This window comes from Somniosus microcephalus, chromosome 10, assembly GCF_052327205.1.
Source record: "Somniosus microcephalus isolate GS21.2 chromosome 10, FLI_Smic_1.0, whole genome shotgun sequence".
NCBI classification, from domain to species: domain Eukaryota; kingdom Metazoa; phylum Chordata; class Chondrichthyes; order Squaliformes; family Somniosidae; genus Somniosus; species Somniosus microcephalus.
In genome coordinates, this window is record NC_140996.1 from 109,513,275 (window position 1) to 109,538,894 (window position 25,620).

Genomic DNA, 25,620 nt, shown 5'->3' on the forward strand with positions numbered 1-25,620 from the left:
TTCTTGTGCCGGGGGTCACCGTGGTGGGTCACGACCCCATTCTTGCTTCCATCCTGCTGCAGAAATGGACTTTGCTCTAATCAGGCCTATTAAGCCCGCCCTGCACGTTACCCAGCCCTATTAAATGGTGCGGGCCTGATTACATCATCCGTGACGTGTTTTTAGCCAGGATATTTAAAGAAGCCATGGCCACATTTGACTTGATGGTTCATCTAGGAGTGAGCAGTCACTGCACTGGTGGTTTTGAGTGTTCGAAACACTTGGAAACATGACTGCACAGAGGCAGTGGGCTGCTCCCAGGATCACCGATGACTCCCTCCATATGCTTGTGGAGGGAGTCAGAGCACGCAGGGAGCTCCTGTTCCCTTCTGATGGACGGAAGAAACCTCCCCAGGAGACAGAAAGAGCCTGGCTCCAAATAGCAGAGGAGGTAAACAGCAGGGATGTGGACTGGAAACCTGGGTGCAGTGCTGGAAACGTTTTAATGATCTCATTAGATCAGGAAAGGTGATTGCAAAACCACACTCAACTTCATCCTGCTGTGCCACTCATCACATCCCCATCACTCTGTCTTCCCAACCCTACTCCTGCTCATCCTTACTCACACCAACATACCTTGCAGGCCCACACATCCCTCTCTCTATCTACATTTTCACATCCCCGTCTTACTAGCCACCCTCCACACTTACCCTCATCCTACTGCAATCATACCAACTAACAACACAATGAGGTCACTTGGCATTGCCACCGCAATCCACCATAGTCTTTCTCTAAAGTTATAACCCATCCATTCCTTACACTCATTCCATCACTCTCATTCAACCCTAGGACCCCAGCTATTCACAATATATATTAATGATCTAGACGAGGGAACTAGATGTAATATCTGCAAGTTTGCAGATGGCACAAAGCTGGATGGGTGTGTGTGCTGTGAGGAGGATGCAGAGAAACTCCAGTATGATTTGGACAGGTTGGGTGATTGGGCAGATGCATGGCAGATGCATTATAATGTGGATAAATGCGAGGTTATCCACTTTGGAGGCAAAAACAGGAAGGCAGATTATTATCTGAACGGCAATAGATTGTGAAAAGGGGAAGTGCAACGAGACCTGGGTGTCCTTGTGCACCAGTCGCTGAAGGTAAGCATGCAGGTGCAGCAGGCGGTTAAGAAGGCAAATGGTATGTTGGCTTTCATAGCGAGAGGATTCGAGTACAGGAGCAAGGATGTCTTGCTGCAGTTGTACAGGGCCACACCTTGAGTATTGTGTGCAGTTTTGGTGGCCTTATCTGAGGAATGATGTTATTGCCATGGAGGAAGTGCAGCGAAGATTCAACAGACTGATACCTGGGGAGGCAGGAATGACGTATGAAGAGAGATTGGGTTATATTCGCTAGAATTTAGAAGAATGAGAGGGGATTGACGTAAGAAAACCACTGGGCACTTGGTCTGAACATTAAACAAAGCTTTAATCAACTGTTTTACAACATGGAGGTCTAGTTGTGACTTTCACAAGTTCCTGTTAAGAATGTCCTGTGCAAGCTGGGCCCATGCCCGAGTATCTATACTCTCCCTGGACAGCACCAACCACATGCCGCTCAGTATTATTTCATAAGTCTTTCTTTCATGAATGACTGATTCATGTCAGGGATCTCATTGAAATGTATAAAATTCTAACAGGACTAGACAGATTGGATGCAGGAAAGATGTTCTCGATGGCGGGGGAGTCCAGAACCAGGGGTCACAGTCTACGGATAAGGGGTAAGCCATTTAGGACTGAGATGAGGAGGAATTTCTTCACCCAGAGAGTAGTGAACCTCTGGAATTCTCTACTACAGAAGGCAGTTGAGGCCAGTTCATTAAATATATTCAAGAAGGAGTTAGATATATTTCTTAAGGCTAAAGGGATCAAGGGATATGGGGAGAAAGCAGGGACAGGGTACTGAAATTGGATGATCAGCCATGATCTCATTAAATGGCGGAGCAGGCTCGAGGGACCGAATGGCCTACTCCTGCTCCTATCTTCTATGTTTCTATGTTCCTAAAGCATTTGTCTCCAAGCAGCCAGCCGGAAAGTCTGTTTGGAGGAGCGAAGAGCTGAGGGAGGGTGAACTGGTGAAGGACGAGAGAGTCATGGCAGCTGCCAGGGAATTTGGCACACACATGCATGATGATCTGCCTATGGTTGCAGACCAGCTGCATGTTGAGGGAGTGGAAGCCCTTGACATTGACAAAGACTCCTGGGTTACGATGGGGTGCCCTGATGGCCACATGTGTACAGTCGATGACGCCCTGCACCCATGGGAAGTCAGCCAGAGTGGCAAAGCCCAGCGCCCGCTCAGTAACACTAGCTTCATCAGTGGCAAAGTTGATATAATTGGCGCTAGTGACTTTGACAGCCACTAGTAAGGTGTGTCTGTTATAAATCTCATCATCATAAAGAAACTACTCATGAAATAACACTGGACGGCCAGCTGGTGGCACCGTCCAAGGAGTATAAATACTCGGGCGTGGGCTCAGCTTTCCCAGGGACATTTTGTAAGACAGGAACTAGTGAAATACAACTAGACCTCCATGTTCTGAAACAAGTTGATTAAAGCCTTGATTTATACTCAAACCAAGTGCGTAGTGAGTTTTATAACGCCAGTGTCCACCTGCTCCTCTGGGCTTCAGTTCTTGCTCCAGCAATGTGCAAATATCTGCGACGACCTGGCATGATAGCCTGAGCCTCCTTTGGCACTGCTGCACCCTGGCGCTGATGCGCTCTGTACTGTGCAGCACCAGGTGGTTGAGGAGAAGTTTGGTGGTGTTGCTGCTGGAGTGTCTGGTGCTGCTGGTGTTGGGGCTCATTGTGGTCCAATTCTGAGGACCAAGGTGAGAAAGTTTAAGAGCATAAGAACATAAGAAATAGGAGCAGGAGTAGGCCAATCGGCCCCTCGAGCCTGCTCCGCCATTCAATAAGATCATGGCTGATCCGATCCTAACTGCCAATCTACTATCACAGAACCATCTCCTGAATCTTACAGAATTAGACACATGAAATAGGAGCAGGATCAGGTTACACGGCCCCTGGGCCCGCTCCGCTACCCACAGGGCCATGACCGATCCAAACCTGGACTCATGTCCAAATTCCTGCCCGCTCCCCATAACCCTTTATTCCCTTTACTTCTAGGAAACTGTCGATTTCTGTTTTAAACTTATGTAATGATGTAGCATCTACAGCATTTTGGGGCAGCATATTCCATGGACCTACCACCCTCTGAGTGAAGTAGTTCCTCCTCATCTCAGTTTTGAAAGAGCAGCCCCTTATTCTAAGACTATGCCCCCTAGTTCTAGTTTCACCTATCATCGGGAACATCCTCCCCGCATCCACCCGATCCAACCCCTTCACAACCTTATATGTTTCAATAAGATCGCCTCTCATTCTTCTGAACTCCAATGAGTAGAGTCCCAATCTACTCAACCTCTCCTCATATGTCCATCCCCTCATCCCCGAGATTAACCGAATGTACCTTCTTTGTACTGACTCGAGAGCAAGTATGTCTTTTCTTAAGTATGGACACCAAAACTGTATGCAGTATTCCAGGTGCAGTCTCACCAATACCTTGTACAACTGAAGCAATACCTCCCTATTTTTATATTCTATCCCCCTAGCAATGAAAGCCAACATTCCATTGGCCTTCTGAATCACTTGCTGCACCTGCATACTAACCTTTTGAGTTTCGTGCACCAGGATCCCCAGATCCCTTTGTACTTCAGTACTTTCCAGTTTCTTGCCATTAAGATAATAACTTGCTCTACGATTTTTCCTGCCAAAGTGCATAACCTCACACTTTCCAGTATTGTATTCCATCTGACAAATCTCTGCCCACTTATTTAGCCTGTCTATGTCCCCTTGCAGGTTTTTTATGTCCTCCTCACTCACTACTTTCCCTCCCATCTTAGTATCATCTGCAAACTTTGATATGTTACACTCGGTCCCCTCCTCCAAATCGTTAATATAGATTGTAAAGAGTTGGGGACCCAGCACTGACCCCTGTGGAACATCACTAGTTACTGATTGCCAGTCCGAGAATGAACCATTTATCCCAACTCTCTGCCTTCTGTTAGATAGCCAATCCTCTATCCATACCAGAATATTACCCCAATCCCGTGATTTTTTACCTTAAGCAATAATCTTTTGTGTGTCACCTTGTCAAATGCCTTTTGGAAGTCTAAATACACTACGTCCACTGGTTCCCCTTTATCCACCCTATATGTTACTTCCTCAAAGAACTCCAGCAAATTTGTCAAACATGACTTCCCCTTCATAAAACCATGCTGACTTTGTCCTATTAAATTATGATTATCCAAATGTCCTGTTACTGTCTCCTTAATAATGGACTCCAATATTTTACCTACCACAGATGTTAGGCTAACCGGTCTATAGTTTCCAGCCTTCTGTCTACTGTCCTTTTTAAATACATTAGCAGTTTTCCAGTCTGCCGGGACCTTTGCTGAGTCCAGGGAGTTTTGGAAAATTATTACCAATGCATCCACAATCCCAACCGCCACTTCCCTCAAGACCCTAGGATGTAAGCCATCAGGTCCAGGTGATTTATCAACCTTGAGTCCCATTATTTTACCGAGTACCACTTCCTTAGTGATTTTGATCGTGTTTAGCTCCTACCCCCCCCCTATAGCCCCCTGTTTGTCCAGTGTTGGGATATTCTTAATGTCTTCTACTGTAAAGACTGATACAAAATATTCATTCAGTGTTTTTGCCATCTCCATATTTCCCACCATTAATTTCCCGGTCTCATCCTCTAAGGGACCAACATTTACTTTAGCCACCCTTTTTCTTTTTATATAACTATAAAAACTCTTACTATCTGTTTTTATATTTTTTGCTAATTTACTTTCATAATCTATCTTCCCTTTCTTAATCAATCTTTTTGTTATTTTTTGTTGTCTTTTAAAATTTTCCCAATCCTCTATCCTCCCACTAGATTTGGCTACCTTATATGCCCTTGTTTTTAGTCGAATACTATCCTTAATTTCTTTACTTAGCCACGGATGGCTGTCTTTTCTTTTACACCCTTTTCTTCTCAGTGGAATATTTTTTTTTTGGAAGTTGTAAAATAACTCCTTAAATGTACACCACTGATCATGTATCATCTTACGCTTTAATCTATTTTCCCAATCCACTCTACTCAATTCCGCTCTCATACCTTCATAGTCTCCTTTATTCAAGCGTAGCATGCTTGTTTGAGATCCAACCTTCTCACCCTCTAATTGAATATGGAATTCAACCATGTTATGGTCACTCATTCCAAGGGGATCCTTTACTAGGACATTTTTAATTTATCCTGTCTCGTTACACAGGACCAGATCTAAGGTTGCTTGCCCCCTGGTCGGTTCAGTTACATACTGCTCAAGAAACCCATCCCTAATACACTCAATGAACTCATCCTCAAGGCAGCCCTGCCCAATTTGATTTGTCCAATTAATATGATAGTTAAAATCCCCCATAATTATAGATGCTCCCATATTGCAAGCCTCAACTATTTCCTGATTGATACTCCGTCCAACAGAGTTGCAACTGTTCGGAGGCCTATAGACTACGCCCACTAGTGTTTTTTTTCCCCTTATTATTCCTTACCTCCACCCAAACTGTTTCATTATCCTGATCTTTTGACCCAATATCATTTCTCTGTATTACAGTGATTCCTTCCTTTATTAACATAGCCACCCCACCTCCCCTTCCTTCCTGCCTGTCCTTCCTGATCGCTAAATAACCTGGTATGTTTAATTCCCAGGCATTGTCACCCTGCAGCCATGTTTCTGTAATGGCCACAAGATCATACCCATATGTAGTTATTTGTGCCATTAACTCGTCTATTTTGTTACGAATGCTACGTGCATTCAGACAGAGAACTTTCAAAGATGTTTTGTGACACTTAGTTCCTGCTTTTGCCCTTTTTATTACTTTACCTTTTACTCCATACCTTCTGCCCCTTCCTGACACGCTCTGGTTTTTAACTTCCCCACTGCTACCTAAGTCTATGACCTTCTCTGTTGTCATTTTTATTATTTGCTCTCTAGGAACCTCCCCCCCACTAGTTAGTTTAAAGCCCTCTCTACAGCCCTAGTTATATGATCCACCAGGACTCTAGTCCCAGCACTGGCCAAGTGAAGCCAGTCCCAATGGAACAGCTCCCTCCTGCCCCAGTACTGGTGCCAGTGTCCCAGGAAGCAAAACCCATTTCTCCCACACCAGTCTTTGAGCCACGCATTTAACTCTCTAATTTTATTTGTCCTAGCCAAATTCGCTCGTGGCTCAGGTAATAATCCAGATTATTACCCTTGAGGTTCTGTTTTTTAATTTGACCCCTAGCTGCTCATACTCCTTTAACAGAACCGGCTTCCTAGTCCTATCTACGTCGTTTGTACCAACATGGACCAGGACAACTGGATCCACCCCCTCCCACTGCAAGTTTCTTTCGCCCAGAGGAGATGTCCTTAACCCTGGCACCGGGTAGGCAACACAGCCTTCGGGACTCTCGCTCTCGGCTGCAGAGAACTCTATCTATCCCCCTAATAATACTATCCCCTAGTACTACAGCATTTCTATTTACTCCCACCTCTTGAATGGCCCCCCATTCCATGGTGCTGTGGCCAGGTTGCTCATCCTCCCTGCAGTCCCTGCTCCTGTCCCCACAGGGAGTAAGAACCTCGAACCTGTTGGTCAAGGGCAAGGGCTGCGGCTCCTCCAGCTCTACCTCCTGGATCCCCGTACCTGCCTCACTCGTAGTCACACCGTCCTGTCCCTGACCATGGGCCACATCTGAATTACTTAACTTCATAGATGTGACCACCTCCTGATACACAGAGTCCAGGTACTTCTCCCCCTCCCTGATGTGTCGCAGTGTCTGAAGCTCAGACTCCAGCTCATCAACACGGAGCCGGAGTTCCTGTAGCAACAGACATTTGTCACAGACGTAATCACCATGAGCCTCAATGGGATTCATGGGCTCCCACATCTCGCAACAGTAACACATCACCTGCTCCATTCTATGTAATTAATTAAATTTTTTATTGTTAGTTATGGACACCCTCTGCCCGATTTTAGATGCTAGTATCCCCTTTAATTAATTGGATTTAAATTAAATCAATCCCTCTAGTTACACCAGTTAAATGGTTTACCAACAGTCACTTTGCACCAGAATGGCCTTGGTACACCACAGCAACCTTAAAACTATAAACCACAGACTTAAAGTTTTAAAACTAGAGAAATACTCCAACCAATCACCTACCTGTTTTGTGGTGACGTCACACCTTGAATACTTTTTACCTCTCTCCTTGCCTGAGTTTGGAGATTGGTACGCCTACCTGAGCCTCTGGGGCCTCTTGTAGTCGCTCTGCCGTGCTGCTCCGCCTCCACCCGCTGCCGATGCCGCACTGAGACCTACCTGAGCCTCTGGGGCCTCTTGTAGTCGCTCTGCCGTGCTGCTCCGCCTCCACCCGCTGCCGATGCCGCACTGAGACCTACCTGAGCCTCTGGGGCCTCTTGTAGTCGCTCTGCCGCGCTGCTCCGCCACCACCCGCTGCCGATGCCGCAATGAGGCCTACCTGAGAGTCTGGGGCCTCTTGTAGTCGCTCTGCCGCGCTGCTCCGCCTCCACCCGCTGCCGATGCCGCACTGAGGCCTACCTGAGCCTCTGGGGCCTCTTGTAGTTGCTCTGCCGCGCTGCTCCGCCTCCACCCGCTGCTGATGCCGCACTGAGGCCTACCTGAGCCTCTGGGGCCTCTTGTAGTCACTCTGCCACGCTGCTCCACCTCCACCCGCTGCTGATGCCGCACTGAGGGGACCCATGATGATGGAATAGATGGCAGGTTAAGTAGAGATGAGAGAAGCAATCTGACAAAGCGTGATAGATTCTACCAATGAGATGAGACTGGATGGCGACTTTGTTGGAAACACTTGCAGCCTGTAGAAAGCTAAATCTGTGCTGGGAATGCAGTCAACAACAGCTTTTGCCTGAGGAATGTGATCAGCTGTCAGGTGGGAGCTTTTACATTTCATGCTGTCAACTGATCAGCTGGAGCAATGGTCACGCGTATCTAAAAACCTGACAGGCAATTAATTAATTTTTTGAGGTGTAGTTACTGTTGTAATTTAGGAAAATTTGCCAACAAGGTCCCACAAGCAGCATTGAGTTAAATGAGCAGATCATCCATTCTGGTGGTGTTGGTTGAGCCATAAATGATGGTCAGGTGAACTTCTGCTCTTCTAATGGAATCTTATTCGACCAGCTGAGAGTACAAATGGGCCCTTAATTTAATGTCTCATCCAAAAGACAATCGGCTGAAAATTCAGTAGCCTTAGCGCCTCATTTGAGGCGCTAGAGGGCCTTGCGCCGGAGTTATGGCCAGTAGTGAAATTCCCTGGGGCCCTAAATCGGCGTTGCTCCGGTAGCGCTGCGCCGGCACCGATGACGTCATCAGTGTGCGCAGCGTCCCGGTTGCCGTGGTAACCCGCCCGAACTCCGAAATTGAGTTGCGGCCGCCTCGCCCGTGGCAGCCGCAACCAGCGTTTTGTCAGAGGTGCCTTACTGCAGTTAGCGCCGGCGCATTAAAGGCCCCGCGGCGGCCGGCCGCTTTCCCGCCGGCCGCCTGCCCGCAGCTCCCTCCCCGGACTTCTCTCCCCCCCCCCCCGGAACAGATGCAAGCCCGGCACTTGTCCGAGGTGCCGGGCTCATTTTTAAGCAGATTTGCGCGGGCCGCGGCCGGGTGCAGGCAGCTCCTCCTTAACGGAAGGAGGAGGCCTGCACTTCCCCAGCCTGCCGCACCGCATCGGGTGCCGCAGTGCCGGAATTGCGGCGCGAAACGGCAGTTAGCGCCCTTTTCCAGGCGCTAAGACCCTTCAGTAGCGCCGGCAGCCGTTTGGGCGCGGCGCCACTGAATTTTTGGCGCGCGCAGGGGACTTAGCGCCGGCACTAATTTCCGGCGCTAAAGCCCTGGCTAAGCCAAAACCCAATTTCTATGCCTACACCTCCAACAGTGCAGCTTTCCCTCAGTACTGGGGCTTGAACCCGCACATTTCTGATTCAAAGGCCAGAGTGCTACCACTGAACCACAGCTGATAGATGGTCAAAGTTAAAACTTTCCTCAGCTGTACATATTTGAAAGTGATGGTCAGACATACTGCAAAGAATTATTCTGCTTTTTTCTAGTGGGAGGTGAGGCAAATGGCATTGATGTATCACTTAATGAGGTTCATGCAGGTTATGCACTCTACCTACTGTCAGACTGCAAACCTGACATGCAGCATAATGTCCACTACATCATTTACCTTCATTTCAGTAATCACTGAGACCACTCTGGAGGCGTTGTCAACTCCCTCTGCCGGTAACAACTGGAAAAGTAAGAGTGCCATGAATCAAGTGCTCTGATCTCGGTGTCAGAAGTTTAGGATCTGAAAATTTACCTTATTATTTACAGATTGAATTGCCAGCGTAAAGTATGTTCAACTGGTAATCGGCTTGTTTTCATTCCTGTGGTCACTTTCTGATCCATTTGAACCTGGATCACTACAAGTGTGTGATGTAACCTATCTGATACATATTGATGAGAGGCAGTAGTCTCAGTATCATCACTGTAAATTTGTTGATCTGCAATTTTAGAATCAATTTCAATAGCAACATAGATAATTGACAAAAGAACTAAGGTATCATGCATATAAATAATGAAAAGTTTTGCATAATCTTCAGTTTAAACAGGTTTGAGCACAATACTTTAACATTGTTTTTCTAGGAATCAACTTGTTCCTTGTTGCTGCCCATGCGTTTGGACATTCTCTGGGACTCAATCACTCTAAGGATGAAAACAATTTGATGTTTCCCTTCTATAAATTTGTGAACACAGCTGGGTATACTCTTCCAAATGATGATGTTCGAGGAATCCAGGCTTTATACGGTACACCCAAAACTTGTGCATCCCAACCTCCCTTTGTCCCACCATTGGTTGCAGAGCCTTTTACCCGCCTTGCTTTATCCTCTGGAAATCCCTCCTCAAGACCCTCCTCATTTCTACTTTTCTCTCCATCTTTCAAACTGCCTCAAAACTATTGTCAACCAAGCTTTTGTCACCGCTCCTAATTCCTCCACCTTGTTTGGTGTTTGTTTCCTTCTCCCTTTTATCAATTTTAAGGTAAAATTCCTGCAGGTGTTCTCTCAATCTCTTGCCATAACCTCAGCAGATGATCGGTGGAAACTTCAGTGTAACAGTGGAAACAGTTCTTTATGCCGTTTTTCTGGGGTTTCTGCCAATTTTCCACTGAAGTTAAGCAGGAGTTCTGGAGAACCCCCACGGAAATTCCAGCTCTTACAAGTACCTCAGTGTCTTGCATGGACTGAAATAAACTGCCAAAACATGAGCAGAACTTGCATTTATATAGAACTTTTAACATAGAAAATGTACTGAGGTACTTGTATGACAGATTAATTTGTGAATTATTTCTTCAAGTTTCATGATACGAAATTAAATTTTAAAATACACCAATTTTGCAAAATATGTTCAAATCAAGCGACTTGAACAAAGGTAGAATATTCCAGCAATGTTTATAGCCCAATAGTTATTAATCATGAGGATGAAAATGAATTTAAAGTGACAATAGGCCTTTCCTTCTGTGTGCCAAATAACTGTATTTACATTGTAATAACTTTTTCCTTTAATTCCATGATATTATAATCATATCTCTTTAAATTCAGGACCCGCAGTTGCGACAACACAAACACCAAGCAAGCCTCCAATACAAACACCAAGCCAGCCTCCAAAACAAACACCAAGCCAGCCTCCAGCACATGCAGCAAAACAGGCTCCAAAACAAACACCAAGCCAGGCTCCAAAACAAACACCAAGCCAGGCTCCAAAACAAACAAGCAAGCCTCCAACACAAACAAAAAGTAAGCCTCCAACAGAAGCAGCAAGCAAGCCTCCAACACAAACAAAAAGCAAGCTTCCAACACAAACAAAAAGCCAGCCTCCAACACAAACAAAAAGCAAGCCTCGAACACAGACACCAAGCAAGCCTCCAACACAGACACCAAGCAAGCCTCCAATGCAAACACCAAGCCAGCCTCCAACACAAGCAACAAGCAAGCCTCCAATGCAAACACCAAGCCAGCCTCCAACACAAGCAACAAGCAAGCCTCCAACACAAGCACCAACTCAGCCTCCAACACAGGTAACAACTCAGCCTCCAACACAAGCACCAACTCAGCCTCCAACACAAGCACCAACTCAGCCTCCAACACAAGCACCAACTCAGCCTCCAACACATGCAACAACTCAGCCTCCAACACAAGCACCAACTCAGCCTCCAACACAAGCACCAACTCAGCCTCCAACACAAGCACCAACTCAGCCTCCAACACAAGCACCAACTCAGCCTCCAACACAAGCACCAACTCAGCCTCCAACACAAGCACCAACTCAGCCTCCAACACAAGCATCAACTCAACCTCCAACACAAGCACCAACTCAGCCTCCAACACAAGCACCAACTCAGCCTCCAACACAAGCACCAACTCAACCTCCAACACAAGCACCAACTCAACCTCCAACACAAGCACCAACTCAACCTCCAACACAAGCACCAACTCAGCCTCCAACACAAGCACCAACTCAGCCTCCAACAGAGGAACCTCCAACCTGTGACCCAAACCTGTTCACGGATGCTGCCTTAAGAATACGAAGAAATATTTATATTTTTAAGAATGGGTAAATAATGTATTTTTTAAATCTCATGTTAGTTTTAAATTCAACTAAAAAATAATTCAGATGCGCCGATTTTAACTCCCGGCAGCGAACGTTGTCACCTACTTGCTGAGATGGTCAATCGTCGGACCCTGTGGGGGAGTGGGGGCGGGGTGGAGGGAGAGTGGAAGCTCCTGCTGCTCCTGGCTCCACCAAAAAGAGTTAGATATTTCCCGGTCCAGTTTGTGAGCGGGCGCCAGCTGTCCCTTTAAGGGCCGCTAGTTAGACCGCTCACTGCCCGGTACCAATGGACAGAGTGTGCTCCACCCATTTGTATGGAAATTGCAATTGGCGACCTATCTACATCATTCTATCCCGATTTGAATAATTTAATGAGTCACCACCTGAGTCAGGAGGCACTTGGGCTGCCCTTGTGAAGGACCAGGCAGTGGGCAGGATCGGAGCGGGAATGGGATGGGAATTGCAGTGCTCTGATTTCAAGGCTGCTACCTCCCCCTTTCCACCCGGTGAACCTAATATCAGCCATAGAGCGCCAATAACATGTCTGACCTTCATTTTAGGCTGTGTAAAAGGGAAAAGACCGTAAGCAACTGGTAGCAAGCTAAAAAAAGTGCAATATCTTTGCTATAAAAAAACAAATTGCTAGAAATACAATAGCTGGATATTTGCCAGCAGCGTCCACACCTGATGAGGGGATTAAAACCAAAATGTTAACTGTTTTTTCTCCATTTCAGATGCTGATGGATCTGCTGTGTAATTCCAACAATTTGCTGTTTTTAGTTCAGATTGCTAGCAGTTGAAGTTTTCTTTTTATGTATAATATCTCTTCTGCGACTGCTTTCTTTAAATGAGGCTATTAATAATTTAATCAGTTCTTTTATCTGCAACAGGGCCATTTATACGGGGGATATATGTATGTGTAGCAGCCTCACAAATAACAAATGCAAAAGATCGCAGAAACTCGATTTGCGCTGGACCTAATTTGTGCTTGAAATTCCTTGATGTTTTGCACAGGTTTGGCTGATTTCAGGCGAATTGCACTGAAAAAACAGCGCAACATAGCGGAAACTCCATGCCAAGATGTTTACAACTTTGCTACACAAAGCAACCACAGAGTTATAGGGGGAAACATTTGGTTGCTTTGCGCCTCCCATTAGCGCCCTAAGAGGGCGCCCGGGCGCGGCGATGTTTGCGCCTCTCACAAAATTGACCAGACATTTTGCGGCGGCGCTAAACACTACCGCCATGATCTCCTGCGCCCACAGATCGTGGCGTCAGTCGAGCGTGCAACGCTCCGATAGCGCGCCGGACCGGATATTGAATGGCACCCCCAGCCTTTCTGCCTGCCGCTAGCAATGACAGGTTGAGGGGAACGTTTTGCAGTCGGGAAAGGACTGCGAGAGTGCTATTTAAAGGCGACCGCTTCCTGCCTTTTTTTGTCAGCGACATTTTTGCACCACGCATTCTGAGAGAGAGAGAGAGAATTCTGGAGCGATTCAATGCTGTGTGAAGGAGTTTACGGTACTGAGCAGCACTTTGCTAGTCCATTTTGATTTGACCTTCCTTGCATCGATTTAGAAGAGACAATGGGGGCTGCACTCTGAGCTCTTTCCCTGGGCCTCTCCATTGTTCTTTCCAGCAGAATTGATGTACAGGTCTCTCCAGGCCGAGATTCAAGGCTGCAATGAGTAGGGTGTGGATGGAGAGCAAGATCGACCCTCCCCTTTAAGAACTGGCTGGCACCAGTGTGTCTGTGTTCCATTGCTGACTGACATCACATGAGCTCTGCCAGCGCTCTGAGGTAGCGCCTCGCTCCTCGACGTTAATGCTTTAAGAGAGGTGTGTAGCACCTGATTTAGCGCTCCAATCACCTCCAGGTGCGATAGAAACCAAGTTTGCATCGCCGCTAAACTTTGCGCCCGGCCGATAATTGCGCCCCAAACGGGGCGATACCGAATTTCTCCCCCATAGAGTCATAACGGCACAGAAGGAGGTCATTTGGCCCATCGAGTCTGTGCCGGCTCTCTGTAGAGCAATCCAGTCAGTCCCATTCCCCCGCTGTATGTTCTGCCACCTTCAGGGACCTATGCACATTAACTCCCAGGTCCCTCTGTCCTTGCACACTCTTTAAACTGTGCCATTAAGTGTGTATTGCCTCTCTCTGTTCCTTCTGCCAAAATATATCACCTCACACTTCTCTGTATTAAATTACATCTGCCACTTGTCTACCCATTCTGCTAGCCTTTCTATGTCCAGTTGCAGTCGATTGATATCATCTTCACTGTTTGCCACACCCCCAAGTTTGGTGTCATTGGCAAATTTAGAAATTCTACTCTGTATTCCAATATCCAAGTCATTTATATATATCAAAAAATGCAGTGGCCCCAGCACTGACCCTTGGGGAACACAACTGTCTGGCATCCTGCTGTCTGAAAAACAGCCATTTACCACAACTCGCTGTGTTCTGTCCTTAAGCCAATTCCTTATCCAAGCTGCCACTGACCCATCTATTCCATGAGCCTCAATTTTGTTAACCAGCCTTCTGTGTGGTACATTGTCAAACACCTTCCGAAAATCCATGTAGACAACATCCATTGCATTCCCTTCATCAATCCTCCCTGTTACTTCATCAAAAAATTCAATTAAATTTGTCAAACACGATCTGCCTTTTACAAATCCGTGTTGGCTCTCCTTAATTAGCTTAAACCTCTCCAAGTGCCTGTAGCAAGTAGCAAGACCATAGCAAGTCTTCCCCCATAAAGACAAATTATAGAATATTGAGGTTATTTCTGAGTATACACTGACAGCTGATGTGGTTTCCAGCCATGAACACATATGTAGTCAAGTTCTGCACCAGGATAACCAGTGATGCAATTTTGTTCATTGTTATATAGGTTCTATAAGAATGCACGGTCTTCAAAGGTAATCTCAGTTGAAGACACTTGGCCAAGTCTCCCATCAAATATCGATGCTGCCTATGCAATCGGGACACGCCGAAGGATAAATATTTATTTTTTTACTGGTTAGACATTGCCTATTTATTTACTTTTAGTAATAAATTGATTAGTATGTTAGTAATAGTCTATTGTCTACGATGCATAAAAGTCATACACCAATTATAGTTGATTTGAATTTTTCCCTAATTTTTTTCAAATCAAGCATAATGCCTGGGCCAAATCCTGCTGGAGTATGCACCATTATTTAGACTTTTTCCTTCACCATTAAATTGAATATAATTTGCGCTGTAACTTGCTGGAAGTGAGAGCTGATAACAGCGTGACAAGGACAACACAGCATCTGGAACTTTAGTGAAATTTTAAATTTTAAAAATCTGTAAGAAGAATTTACTGCATGCAGAAATGAGACTCAACAGTTTAAATTGTGCTCTTTCTGGGCTGGAGAGATTGATTGGCATTGCATTAACAATGATCACGTTGTTAAAAGTGTACTTATGCTGTTATTTGTGAGCCCTAACTTTCTGTGGTGAGTTTAATGGGCAAATAATGTGCAATCCAGCAAGTTCTTAAAAATAATGGGGAAGCTGAGATCGAGATGCCTTTTGTGTGAAGGAAACGGCGGAGTGGCATGAATCGACCAGCAAGTTCTGGAGATTCACAACTCTCAGCGTGTCTCTTAACCCCCTGTAATTGCTGGCTGATTTGTGCATTAATGACGACGGCATCTTGAACTCGCCATTATTTTTCCAGAAAGATTCGGCCCAAGAGTTTACTCTTCCTAATTCAAACTTCTTTAGTTCAAATTACCTGATAATTCACATTTTTAAACACTGATTCCCACTTTCCTGTACTATCCACATTGATTAATTCAAATTTTTGGATAATTATTTTTTTAGCACACAAAATGACTTTGAGTAGACTGTTGCAGAAAATACTCTTTAGACCTTAGTATTTGCAACATTATCATGATCATCCTTCCAGTAATGATTTTCAAATTATTAGAGGATGCTCCTCCTCATTGTTGTTAATAATATGGGTTATTCCAAATATTGTTAGCACAACGGAAGTCTCTGTTTGTGTGCCATCACTGGAGGCCAATCAATCTGCATCTGTATCACAATTATACACAGCATGATAAGGTCTGTTTAATATAAAACTGAGTGAGAGGATTGGCCAATCATTTTGCGATTATTTTTACAATAAATTGCTCTTCACATTGCAGGATCTCAATACTGGCATTTCAGAAGGACTGTTCTGAGATCAGGGTACCCAAAGCCCATCTCTGACCTTGGTTTTCCAAGCAATGTTAATAAAATAGATGCCGCAATGCATGTAGGTCGTAGAAGGATAGTGTTCTTTGTGGGAGATCAACTCTGGCTGTAAGTGCTTTCATAACTTTTTCTATCTTTGACCCATTTTCTGATGCTTTTGCTATTTTTTTTTTCGCCGGAGATCATAACATACTGTACCATGTATTTTCTTATTTAGTTATAATCAACGTAGAAATCGAATGTTCCGTGGATACCCAAGATCAATAAGCGAGTACTTTCCAGAAATTTCTAATCGCGTGGAAGCAGCTGTTGCATATCGAAGTAAGTGTGCACTTGGTAGAGAAAGGTAACTTATAGTTTAATAACAGTGGTAAAATTAAAATAATGAAATCAGTGTGGAAGATGTAAGTAAGATGCAGCTGGGAGATTTAAAAGGATTTTTTTTATTTCAGTAGTTTTAAATTGAATGGATTTTTTTACATTAAGAATATAAGGACAGTTCTGTTGCGCAAAACTCTATCTATAGGAACATGGGTCACAAAATCGTGCGAAGAGGTCAGATTGAATATTTATCACTGGAACATCAGGAGTGTCACAAATCAGAGGATCCGAGCGCCATTTCTCTGATCTGTGCTCCTATAAAGCAAGGCTCCATTCCAGCAGCTGAGCCTCACAACATCAGCCCCATCAAATCACCTTATGAGGACATCATTTTCTCTCTTGTCTTTAAGAATTTATATTTTTTAGAATACTGGGGACTATGTAGTACATATTTGTAATATAAAAATGTTGCATTTAGCATGGATTTCCTGTCTGTCACAATTCAAGTGTCGCACTCAAATTTTTGTGTAACACTTCAAAAAGGTACAAAGAAACAAAGGAAATCTTCAAAAATACAAAATACTAGAGACAGAGAGAATCATTTTAAACTCACCCGCCAGGTGGGCAACTGATAGGAGCGAGTTCCACACCGCTTTCACCTCCTGTCCGATTTTACTCTCCATTGACTTTAGTGGTGGGTAAAATCGGGCGGGGTGTAACATAGAAACATAGAAGATAGGAGCAGGAGTAGGCCATTCGGCCCTTCGAGCCTGCTCCGCCATTCAATGAGATCATGGCTGATCATCCAAATTCAGTACCCTGTCCCTGCCTTCTCCCCATATCCCTTGATCCCTTTAGCCTCAAGAAATATATCCAACACTTTCTTGAATATATTTAATAAACTGGCCTCCACCGCCCTCTGTGGCAGAGAATTCCACAGGTTCACCACTCTCTGGGTGAAGAAATTCCTCCTCATTTCAGTCCTAAATGGCTTACCCCTTATCCTTAGACTATGACCCCTGGTTCTGGACTCCCCGGCCATCAGAAACATCCTTCCTTCATCTAGTCTGTCCAGACCTGACAGAATTTTATAGGTTTCGATGAGATCCCCTCTCAATCTTCTAAACTCCAGTGAGTATAAGCCCAATTGATACAATCTCCTCGTACGTCATTCCTGCCATCCCAGGTATCAGCCTGGTGAATCTTCGCTGCACTCCCTCCATGGCAAGAACGTCCTTCCTCAGGTAAGTTGACCAAAACTGCACACAATACTCAAGGTGCGGTCTCACCAAGGCCCTGTACAACTGCAGCAAGTCATCCTTGTTCTTGTACTCGAATCCTCTTGCTACGAAGGCCAACATACCATTTGCCTTCTTAACTGCCTGCTGCACCTGCATGCTTACCTTCAGCGACTGGTGCACAAGAACACCCAAGTCTCTTTGCACTTCCCCTTCTCCCAATCTATTGCCATTCAAATAATAATCTGCCTTCCTGTTTTTGCCACCAAAGTGGATAACCTCACATTTATCCACATTATAGTGCATTTGCCATGTTTCTGCCCAATCACCCAACCTGCCCAAATCATACTGGAGTTTCATGACATCCTCCTCTCAGCATACCCTCCCACCCAGCTTTGTGTCGTCTGCAAATTTTGAGATATTACATCCAATTCCCTCGTCCAGATCATTAATATATATTGTGAACAGCTGGGGTCCTAGGACCGATCCTTGTGTTACGCCACTAGTCACTGCCTGCCACTCGGAAAACGACCCGTTTATTCCAACTCTTTGCTTTCTGTCCACCAACCAGTTCTCTATCCAAGTCAATACCTTGCCCCCAATCCCATGTGCCTTAATTTTGCACACTAATCTCTTATGTGGGACCTTATCGAAAGCCTTCTGAAAGTCCAAATACACCACATCCACTGGTTCTCCCTTATCTATTTTACCAGTTACATCCTCAGAAAATTCCAGATTAGTCAAGCATGATTTACCTTTTGTAAATCCATGTTGACTTTGTCCGATCCTGTCACTGCTTTCCAAGTGCTCTGCTATTACATCTTTTATAATGGACTCTAGCATTTTCCCCACTACCGATGTCAGGCTTACCAGTCTATAATTCCCCGCTTTTTCTCTACCACCTTTTTTTGAATAGTGGGGTGACATTAGCTACCCCCCAATCCATGGGTACTGTTCCAGAGTCTATTGAGTTCTGGAAGATGACCAGCAATGCATCTACTATTTCTCGGGCCACTTCCTTAATACCCTGGAATGTAGATTATCAGGCCCTGGGGATTTATCGGTCTTCAGTCCCATCAATTTTCCTAACACCATTTCCCTACAAATACTGATATCTTTCAGTTCCACCCTTTCATCAGACCCTATGTTCCGTGGTATTTCTGGGAGGTTATTTATGTCCTCCTTTGTGAAGACAGAACCAAAATATGTATTTAGTTGGTCTGCCATTTCTTTGCTCCCCATTATAAATTCCCCCGATTCTGACTGCAAGGGACCTACGCTTGACTTCACCAATCTTTTCCTCTTTGCATATCTATAAAAGCTTTTACAGTCAGTTTTTATGTTCCCTGCAAGCTTACTCTCATATTCTATTTTCCCTTTCTTAATTAATCCCTTTGTCCTCCTTTGTTGAATCCTAAACTGCTCCAAATCCTCAGGATTATTGCTTTTTCTGGCCAATTTGTATGTCCTCTCCTTGGATCTTATGCTGTCCCTAATTTCCCTTGTTGGCCACAGTTGAGTCACCTTTTTTGTTTTATTTTTATGCCAAACTGGGATGAACAACTTCTGTAGTTCATCCATTCGGTCTTTGAATGTTTGCCATTGCCTATCCACCGTCAACCCTTTGAGTGCCATTCCCCAATCAATCCTACCCAACTCGCTCCGACGGCCGATCTGATCCCGCCAGTTTCCCACCAGGCAGCTCAGGTTAAAATTGTCCCAGAATGTCTGGAGTCTCTGAATAAATGAAAACACCCACTGTTGACTTAACAGCAACTACATTTTACAGGCTTAAGAAAAACACATCCATACTTTAGCAGAAGGATAATAATACATTAAATTTCACCTGGTATAATGTCCTTGTCCTGATAAAACTGTATTTTTCATTTACTGTGAGCTGCACCCTTGGAGATTTGCTAGTATAATAATTAAAAGTTTTGCATCTGGCAGACATTTTATTCATCACATTATTACAACACTTCTTGTGTTGTACTTCAGAGAATCAGTTGTATACATTTTTCTGGAGCTTATCAACTTACATTGCATAAAACAGTGATTAACAACTGAACTGGTAGGGAACATATAAATAAAAAAAGTAGATCGGACAGAAAAACTATGAATAAAATGTTATATGAAGAAACAAATTAAGCACAGTCAAAAAACTCAATCAATAAAATGAGGAAGAAGATAAAGCAACTGGATTGCTCAAAATATTTGTGAGAATCCCTTTGGCCACCATTTTGAATTCTCACTGAGAAACAGTTTCTTCAAATAAGGCTTGTAAAATAACAATATCATACAAATTACAACATTTACGAACAAATGATTAAATGTACCTATACACGAGCATTTTCTTGTGTTCAAAAAAAACCTAGTAACATTTTTCATTTGAGGCCTGTGCCTCTCTGACCACGATCTTCCCAGAGCGACCAATGGCAGCTGAATTGACACCGACAATAATTCTTAGCAAGCTGCTGTGCCGATAATTCCAAGTACGAGGCAACTTAAGTGGAGAAACTCCCAGCATACACAAGTGTGATTTTCTGTGGGAAATGTGAGCAGTAATCAAAGTGAATGGACAGACAGGCTGTAACAGAGTTTGTTTTGAAGTCTTTAGGAAAAACAAACAAGAAACTAAACATTGGAATCCTTTTTGGGTAAGTTTGTACTGGAAAACTATTTTCACAAACTCATTTTACAGAGAAAAACAAATGGACAGACAGACAGATAAAACATGAAGGGCAGTGAGAGAGATACTATGAGAGGAAGAGAGGCAAAGAAAGAGAGATTGCAGAGAGAGATAGATAGTCAGAGACACAGTAGGGTAAGTTGCACGCCCGTGACATTACTAGTGTTCAAGCAAGGGAGGTAGCGATGTGCTGCAAAAAGGGTGAAAAAGACAAATAAAGCACCAGACACAATGGGCTGAATTTTAATGGGGAAGGTGGGTTGGGGGGAGAGGGGATGGGTCTCCGAGGCGGTCTGGAAACATGGGAGAACGGGTTTCCCGCAGGACCTGCCGATGTAAATAGCAGGGCCTGATTTGAATGGGAAGCCTCTGGGGATTGGCCCGGGAGAAGGTCGGGTGGGGTGGGCTTGGCGAAGATCAACGTGTCGAGCCGGGAGAAGAACGAGGGGCCAGGAGAAGATCGGGTGGGGTGAGCCGCACCGGGACAAGATGAAGGTGTCGGGCCGTGAGAAGCTCGAGGGGTCGGGATCCGAGCTGGGAGAAGAACGAGGGGTTGAGCCGGGCGAAGGTCGGGGGCCAGGAGATGATCAAGGGGCCGGAAAAGGATGGGGGTGGCCGAGAGGAGCAGCATAGGGAGGGCCGGAGATGGGGGTGGGAGGCCTTTTGGGGGGATCGGAAGCCTGGGGCGGAGGCCTCGTGTGGAGGTATCGGAGGCCTTTTGAGGGGATTGGAGGCCTCGTGGGGGGTGGAGGCCTGGTGCGGGCAATCGGAGGCCTTGTAGGGGGTCTCCAATGGCGGGGGATGGGTTAGGCAGGGACTCTGGATCGAAGAGGTCGTTGTAAAGACACTTACATCCTGGATCCAACAGACCTCGCCTTGCTGTAGCTGGTGAGTTGTACGAAGTGTGCAAAACCCAACCAGCTGCAGTTAAACACAAAATGGAGGTTAAAGAAGATGCTTCCAGCCTCATTATAATATTTAAATAGACGGCCCGACTCCTGGCAGCGGACTGGTTGCCCCACCCCACCTCCCCGGCCTTCCTACGTTAAAACCGGAAGTTGGTGGGTTGGAGGCGGGTTCAGATCGTGATTCTGATGTTTAGCATTTTAACTACCCCCATGCCCCCAACCCACCCATTTTTATAAGTTAAAATACCCCCCACTGAAAGAAAGAGAGAAATAAATGTATATCGCAGCTCAAGCCGTTAATGGCATCACTGTCAGAGATTATAACATTGTCTGAACAATTCTGCTTCAAAGAATTTATTATACTAAATGTTTTTGTTTAGCAGTAAACTGTAGAATTTTATTTCCTGTAATTTGAACACATACAAGAGTGGTTAACAAGTGGAGACAATAAAACCTGCAGGACTCTGTCTATCAGTCTGCAGGTTTGATGAAGAAGAGAGATTCAGGTCTAAAAGTATAACTATAACTGTTAATTAGATCTTGCCATGGGATTGATATTGATCACATTTTTTGTCCTGTTGCTGGTTGAGTCGAGGAAGCATAATCTGGACTCAATGTTAAATTTATACTGATGAGAAACTCTTTGAAAAAATAACCATCAAAATGGTGACAGCATCGTTCACTGATTTTGTTTTGTCTCTTCCTGGCAGTGTTCCTTCGGCTAAAGCTAAAAATGAAAGTAAATTGTCCCGATTTGTTTTTAATTATCTGCACATCTATGCATGCTCTGCATTAACAGACTGTATTCATATATACTGTAAGCCCCAAAATTGTGAGACTTCATTCCTGCCGTGCCCAATTTGCATTGTTCCCAATTTGCTGACTATTTTGGGAGCAAGTGAATTAGTTGATCATAACATCTGTAAAATGGCAACTGTGACAGTGTAGAATTCCCTCAGTGATGCTCTGAAGCTCAAGTCCCTGAGTGGAGTTTGGACCCAACCATTTGATTGTGAGGTGGGAGAGCTACCACTGAGCCAAGACTGACACTTGCTTACATCGATACTTTTTAGGAATTTTTGTGCAATTTCTTTAATTTTCTTTCAACATGACTATATCAGAAAGGAGTAATCTGTTTGGAGAGCAAAAAGTCTATCTTTCTGACCCTGATTATATATAATGCTAAGAACAGTAACATAGTTACCCAGGACCACAAAATTATCTGTCCAACTTTTCAATTCAAGAAAATCTGACTCCAAAAATCCACAAGGATTAATCTGTAATTGTGCTCACGGGTGCTCTCCAGCAATGACCCTGCTGAATTTTGCAGGGTTCCTGGAAAAGCTATCGATTTAACTTGGGGCACGCTGCCATCCATGCCACTATAGGCACATCTCTGGTGCCCACCTGCCCCATTCTGTCAGGGCACCTGATGCCTGGCCACCTTTGGGGGGAGTGGGGATGAATTCCCAGGAACCCCCAGAGGCTACATGCACACCCTCCCTTAGCCCTCCTGTGGAAGGAAGCCAATCCAGAACTTTAAAAACAATTTACTTTGTCTTCTGGGGGGCTACGTTGCTTCCCTGGCCTGACAATACAGGTGGCTCTCACCTGTGTCATTTTGTTGGACATGCATATCATCTCTCTCAGCAAACCAGCTTCAAGCCTTACACGAAGCCCTTCAGGGCTCGGAATGCCGGAACTCAAACAGTCCCTTCCCCTTATTCCGGCTCCTCCCTTTTGGCATCATTGATCTTTTAAGAGGCAGCCAGAGGTTCTGCCCATTAGACGGCCAACTGGAAACTCCCAAAATCGGCGGCAAGCTGGCACCATGCCTGGTTCCAAAATGTTCTGCTGGAGTTACAACATGAATCTGGTAGAACGCACAAGGAAATGTGGGTCCCATGATTTTAGCAAATAATAACTAAACTTTTTTTTTATGAACAGGGCATTTTTACCTCACGAGTGGACCTTTGGTGTACAAATACAGCCGTCAACCTTCTTTGATAGTAACTTTAAATCCAGCGGAGTGGATGAACTGTGCCTAAGTAAATGCTTTGCTAGCACACTGCTGTGTACTCCATTTTATGAAGAATATTTCTTGGGAAGATTGAAATGTTATCTTAGGTATAAGGCAAAATTGGCTATTCAACTTAAGCTTAATTATTGACTCTTTCACAACACTGTTGCTGCATTTTAACATGAAATTGATCAATCAGTTGCTTTAATCGCTCAATCTATTGCATAATTTGCAATAAGGCAATGTTAAAACATTTAGGCCTAGAAATTCAGTTGTTTGCGCCAGCCGCTAGCGCCTTAGGAGGAGGAGATGTGGGGCGCTAGGCGGCTAGCGGCCGGGCGCAGCGCGATCTGCGCCTCTCCCCAACATCAGTAAAGATTTAGCAGCGGCGCAAAGCCTTTGCGCGCGCTCAGCTGCGCGCGCAGATCCTGACGTCATTTCATCGTGCAACGCCCTTTGTGCGCCCCAAACCGGAAATTCAGTGGCGCCGGCCTATTGTGCACCTGGCGCCCCTAGCGACTGGTAAAGGGGAACGGTTCCCAGTCACTGCGGGGCGCGGGGGGCGCAAATTAAAGGGCACTCCTCCTGCAGTAGAAAAGGCAGCCGTTTTGCAAAACTCCTTCTTTGTGAGAGACGGATCTTTGCAGAGAGACAAATGTAGAGAGCTTTCTGGTTTGGCTCAACACTCGCACAGGTACTTGTGGCTTCAGGCCACAGCTTTGCACTTGTCTTTAACTTCAGAGCCATATCATTGTTTGGAAACATATAATGGGGGCTGCAATGGGTGCAAACGTTGGCCTTCTCCATTGCATTCAAAGGGCTCAGAGACGCCGTGAGAGAGTGGCAGTCAAACAAATCCACCCTCCCCCTTTAAGAGCTCACCGGCGCCAGAGTGTCTGCCGTCAATCAGCAACTCGCCGCACCTGCGCTGCGCCCGCCCTCGGGGGTATCGCCCCGGGCCACCGGCTTAGCGCCTAATGATAGTCGTGCATCGCCTGTTTTAGCGCAGCAGCAACCTCTTGGGGCGATGCCACTGAATATCGGCGAAGGTGGCGCGAAGTTGCGTCGGGCGCAAACTTTAGCGGCCGCCCGGCTGTAGCGCCCCAAACGTGGTTATACTGAATTTCTAGGCCTTAAGCTTTAAAAATAACTTTTAGCATTTATTGGACTATGTATGTACTTAGTTGTGCAGTACATGTTTGCAGGCCATTGCTTACATATTTACATTGAAAGCAGATAACAATATTAATGGAATTTTAAGCAAAATGTTTCTTTCTACTAATCCATAAATTCAATGCATTCATGTCATAAATCATGATTCCAATATGTTCTATTTAAAATAAATAAAGAACATCAATAGAAACTGAGGTCGTCATTGTACTGTGTATCAGCGCTAAATTAAATATGAATTAACAGTGATCTTTACCACTATAACCACAGGAGAGAAGTTAGGAAACACCTTGTCACACAAAGGGTAGTAGAAGTGTGGAACTCTCTCCCACAAAAAGCAGTAGATGCTAACTCAATTAGTCATTTCAAACCAATAGTTTCTTGCTAGCCAAGGGTATTAAGGGATATAGAGCAAAGGCGGGTGGATGGAGTTAGGATACAGATCAGCCATGATCTCAATGAATGGTGGTAAAGGCTTGAAGGCCTGGATGGCCTACTACTGTTAATATGTTCCTATATTTAATTATTTTAAATATTATTTATTCTTAATAAAGATTACCTAATATAAATGAGTCTAATCTGGACTAAACATGGGCTGATGAGAAAGAATTTGTTGGGTTGAAAAGCAAGAATTTGTTGGAAGGGATTGGGTTTGGGGATCCAGGAAGAGAGGTACAGTGGGAGAAGAATCTAACTTATTAAAAAGATGATTATGTGTGAAAGGCTGAGCCTGAAGGCATTGAGTTAACACGGCCAAGACTCTGAAATTGATTCCACCAACCTCGCAGCTGCCATCTTTTACTGAGGCACGAGATGTGGTACCCTGGGCTCAGCTTCTGACCCCTCATCCGCTCTAGTACCAAAATAACTTCCTTCCATTTCCATAACATAGCCAACTTCTCTACAAATCTCGCTGTGGAGATGCCGGTGTTGGACTGGGGTGGACAAATGAAAGAAGTCACACAACACCAGGTTATAGTCCAACAGTTTTATTTGAAATCACAAGCTTTCGGAGCGCTGCTCCTTCGTCAGGTGAAGTGGAGAGATGCATAAAGACACAGCTTATATAGTCAGAAGAATAATGCCAGATGATTACAGGTAACCTTTCTAACTGCCATTTATCACACCTCGGCAGAGAGATAATCACAGCAATCAAAAGTGTGAATGGTGTCCAAACAGGTTAGTCAGGAAAACATTACATCAAAGAACAATGAGGTGGGGTCACAAGGGGTCAAATGATGCAGATGCTGGGGTCTGTATGAAAAACAAAAAACAGACAAAAAAACATT

General features: G+C 44.9%; 1 protein-coding gene across 1 annotated transcript in view; it reads left to right on the plus strand.

Annotated features, from left to right (window-relative positions):
* LOC147111623 (collagenase 3-like) overlaps window positions 1-23,189 on the plus strand; it is a 186,251-nt gene extending 163,062 nt beyond the window's left edge. The window contains exons 5-10 of the mRNA XM_085998286.1: window positions 9,793-9,954; window positions 11,634-11,760; window positions 14,652-14,779; window positions 15,937-16,093; window positions 16,203-16,306; window positions 23,089-23,189. Of these exons, the coding sequence (XP_085854412.1) occupies window positions 9,793-9,954; window positions 11,634-11,760; window positions 14,652-14,779; window positions 15,937-16,093; window positions 16,203-16,306; window positions 23,089-23,189 (779 nt within the window). The remainder of the gene's footprint in view (window positions 1-9,792; window positions 9,955-11,633; window positions 11,761-14,651; window positions 14,780-15,936; window positions 16,094-16,202; window positions 16,307-23,088) is intronic.
* Window positions 23,190-25,620: the final 2,431 nt, after the last annotated feature.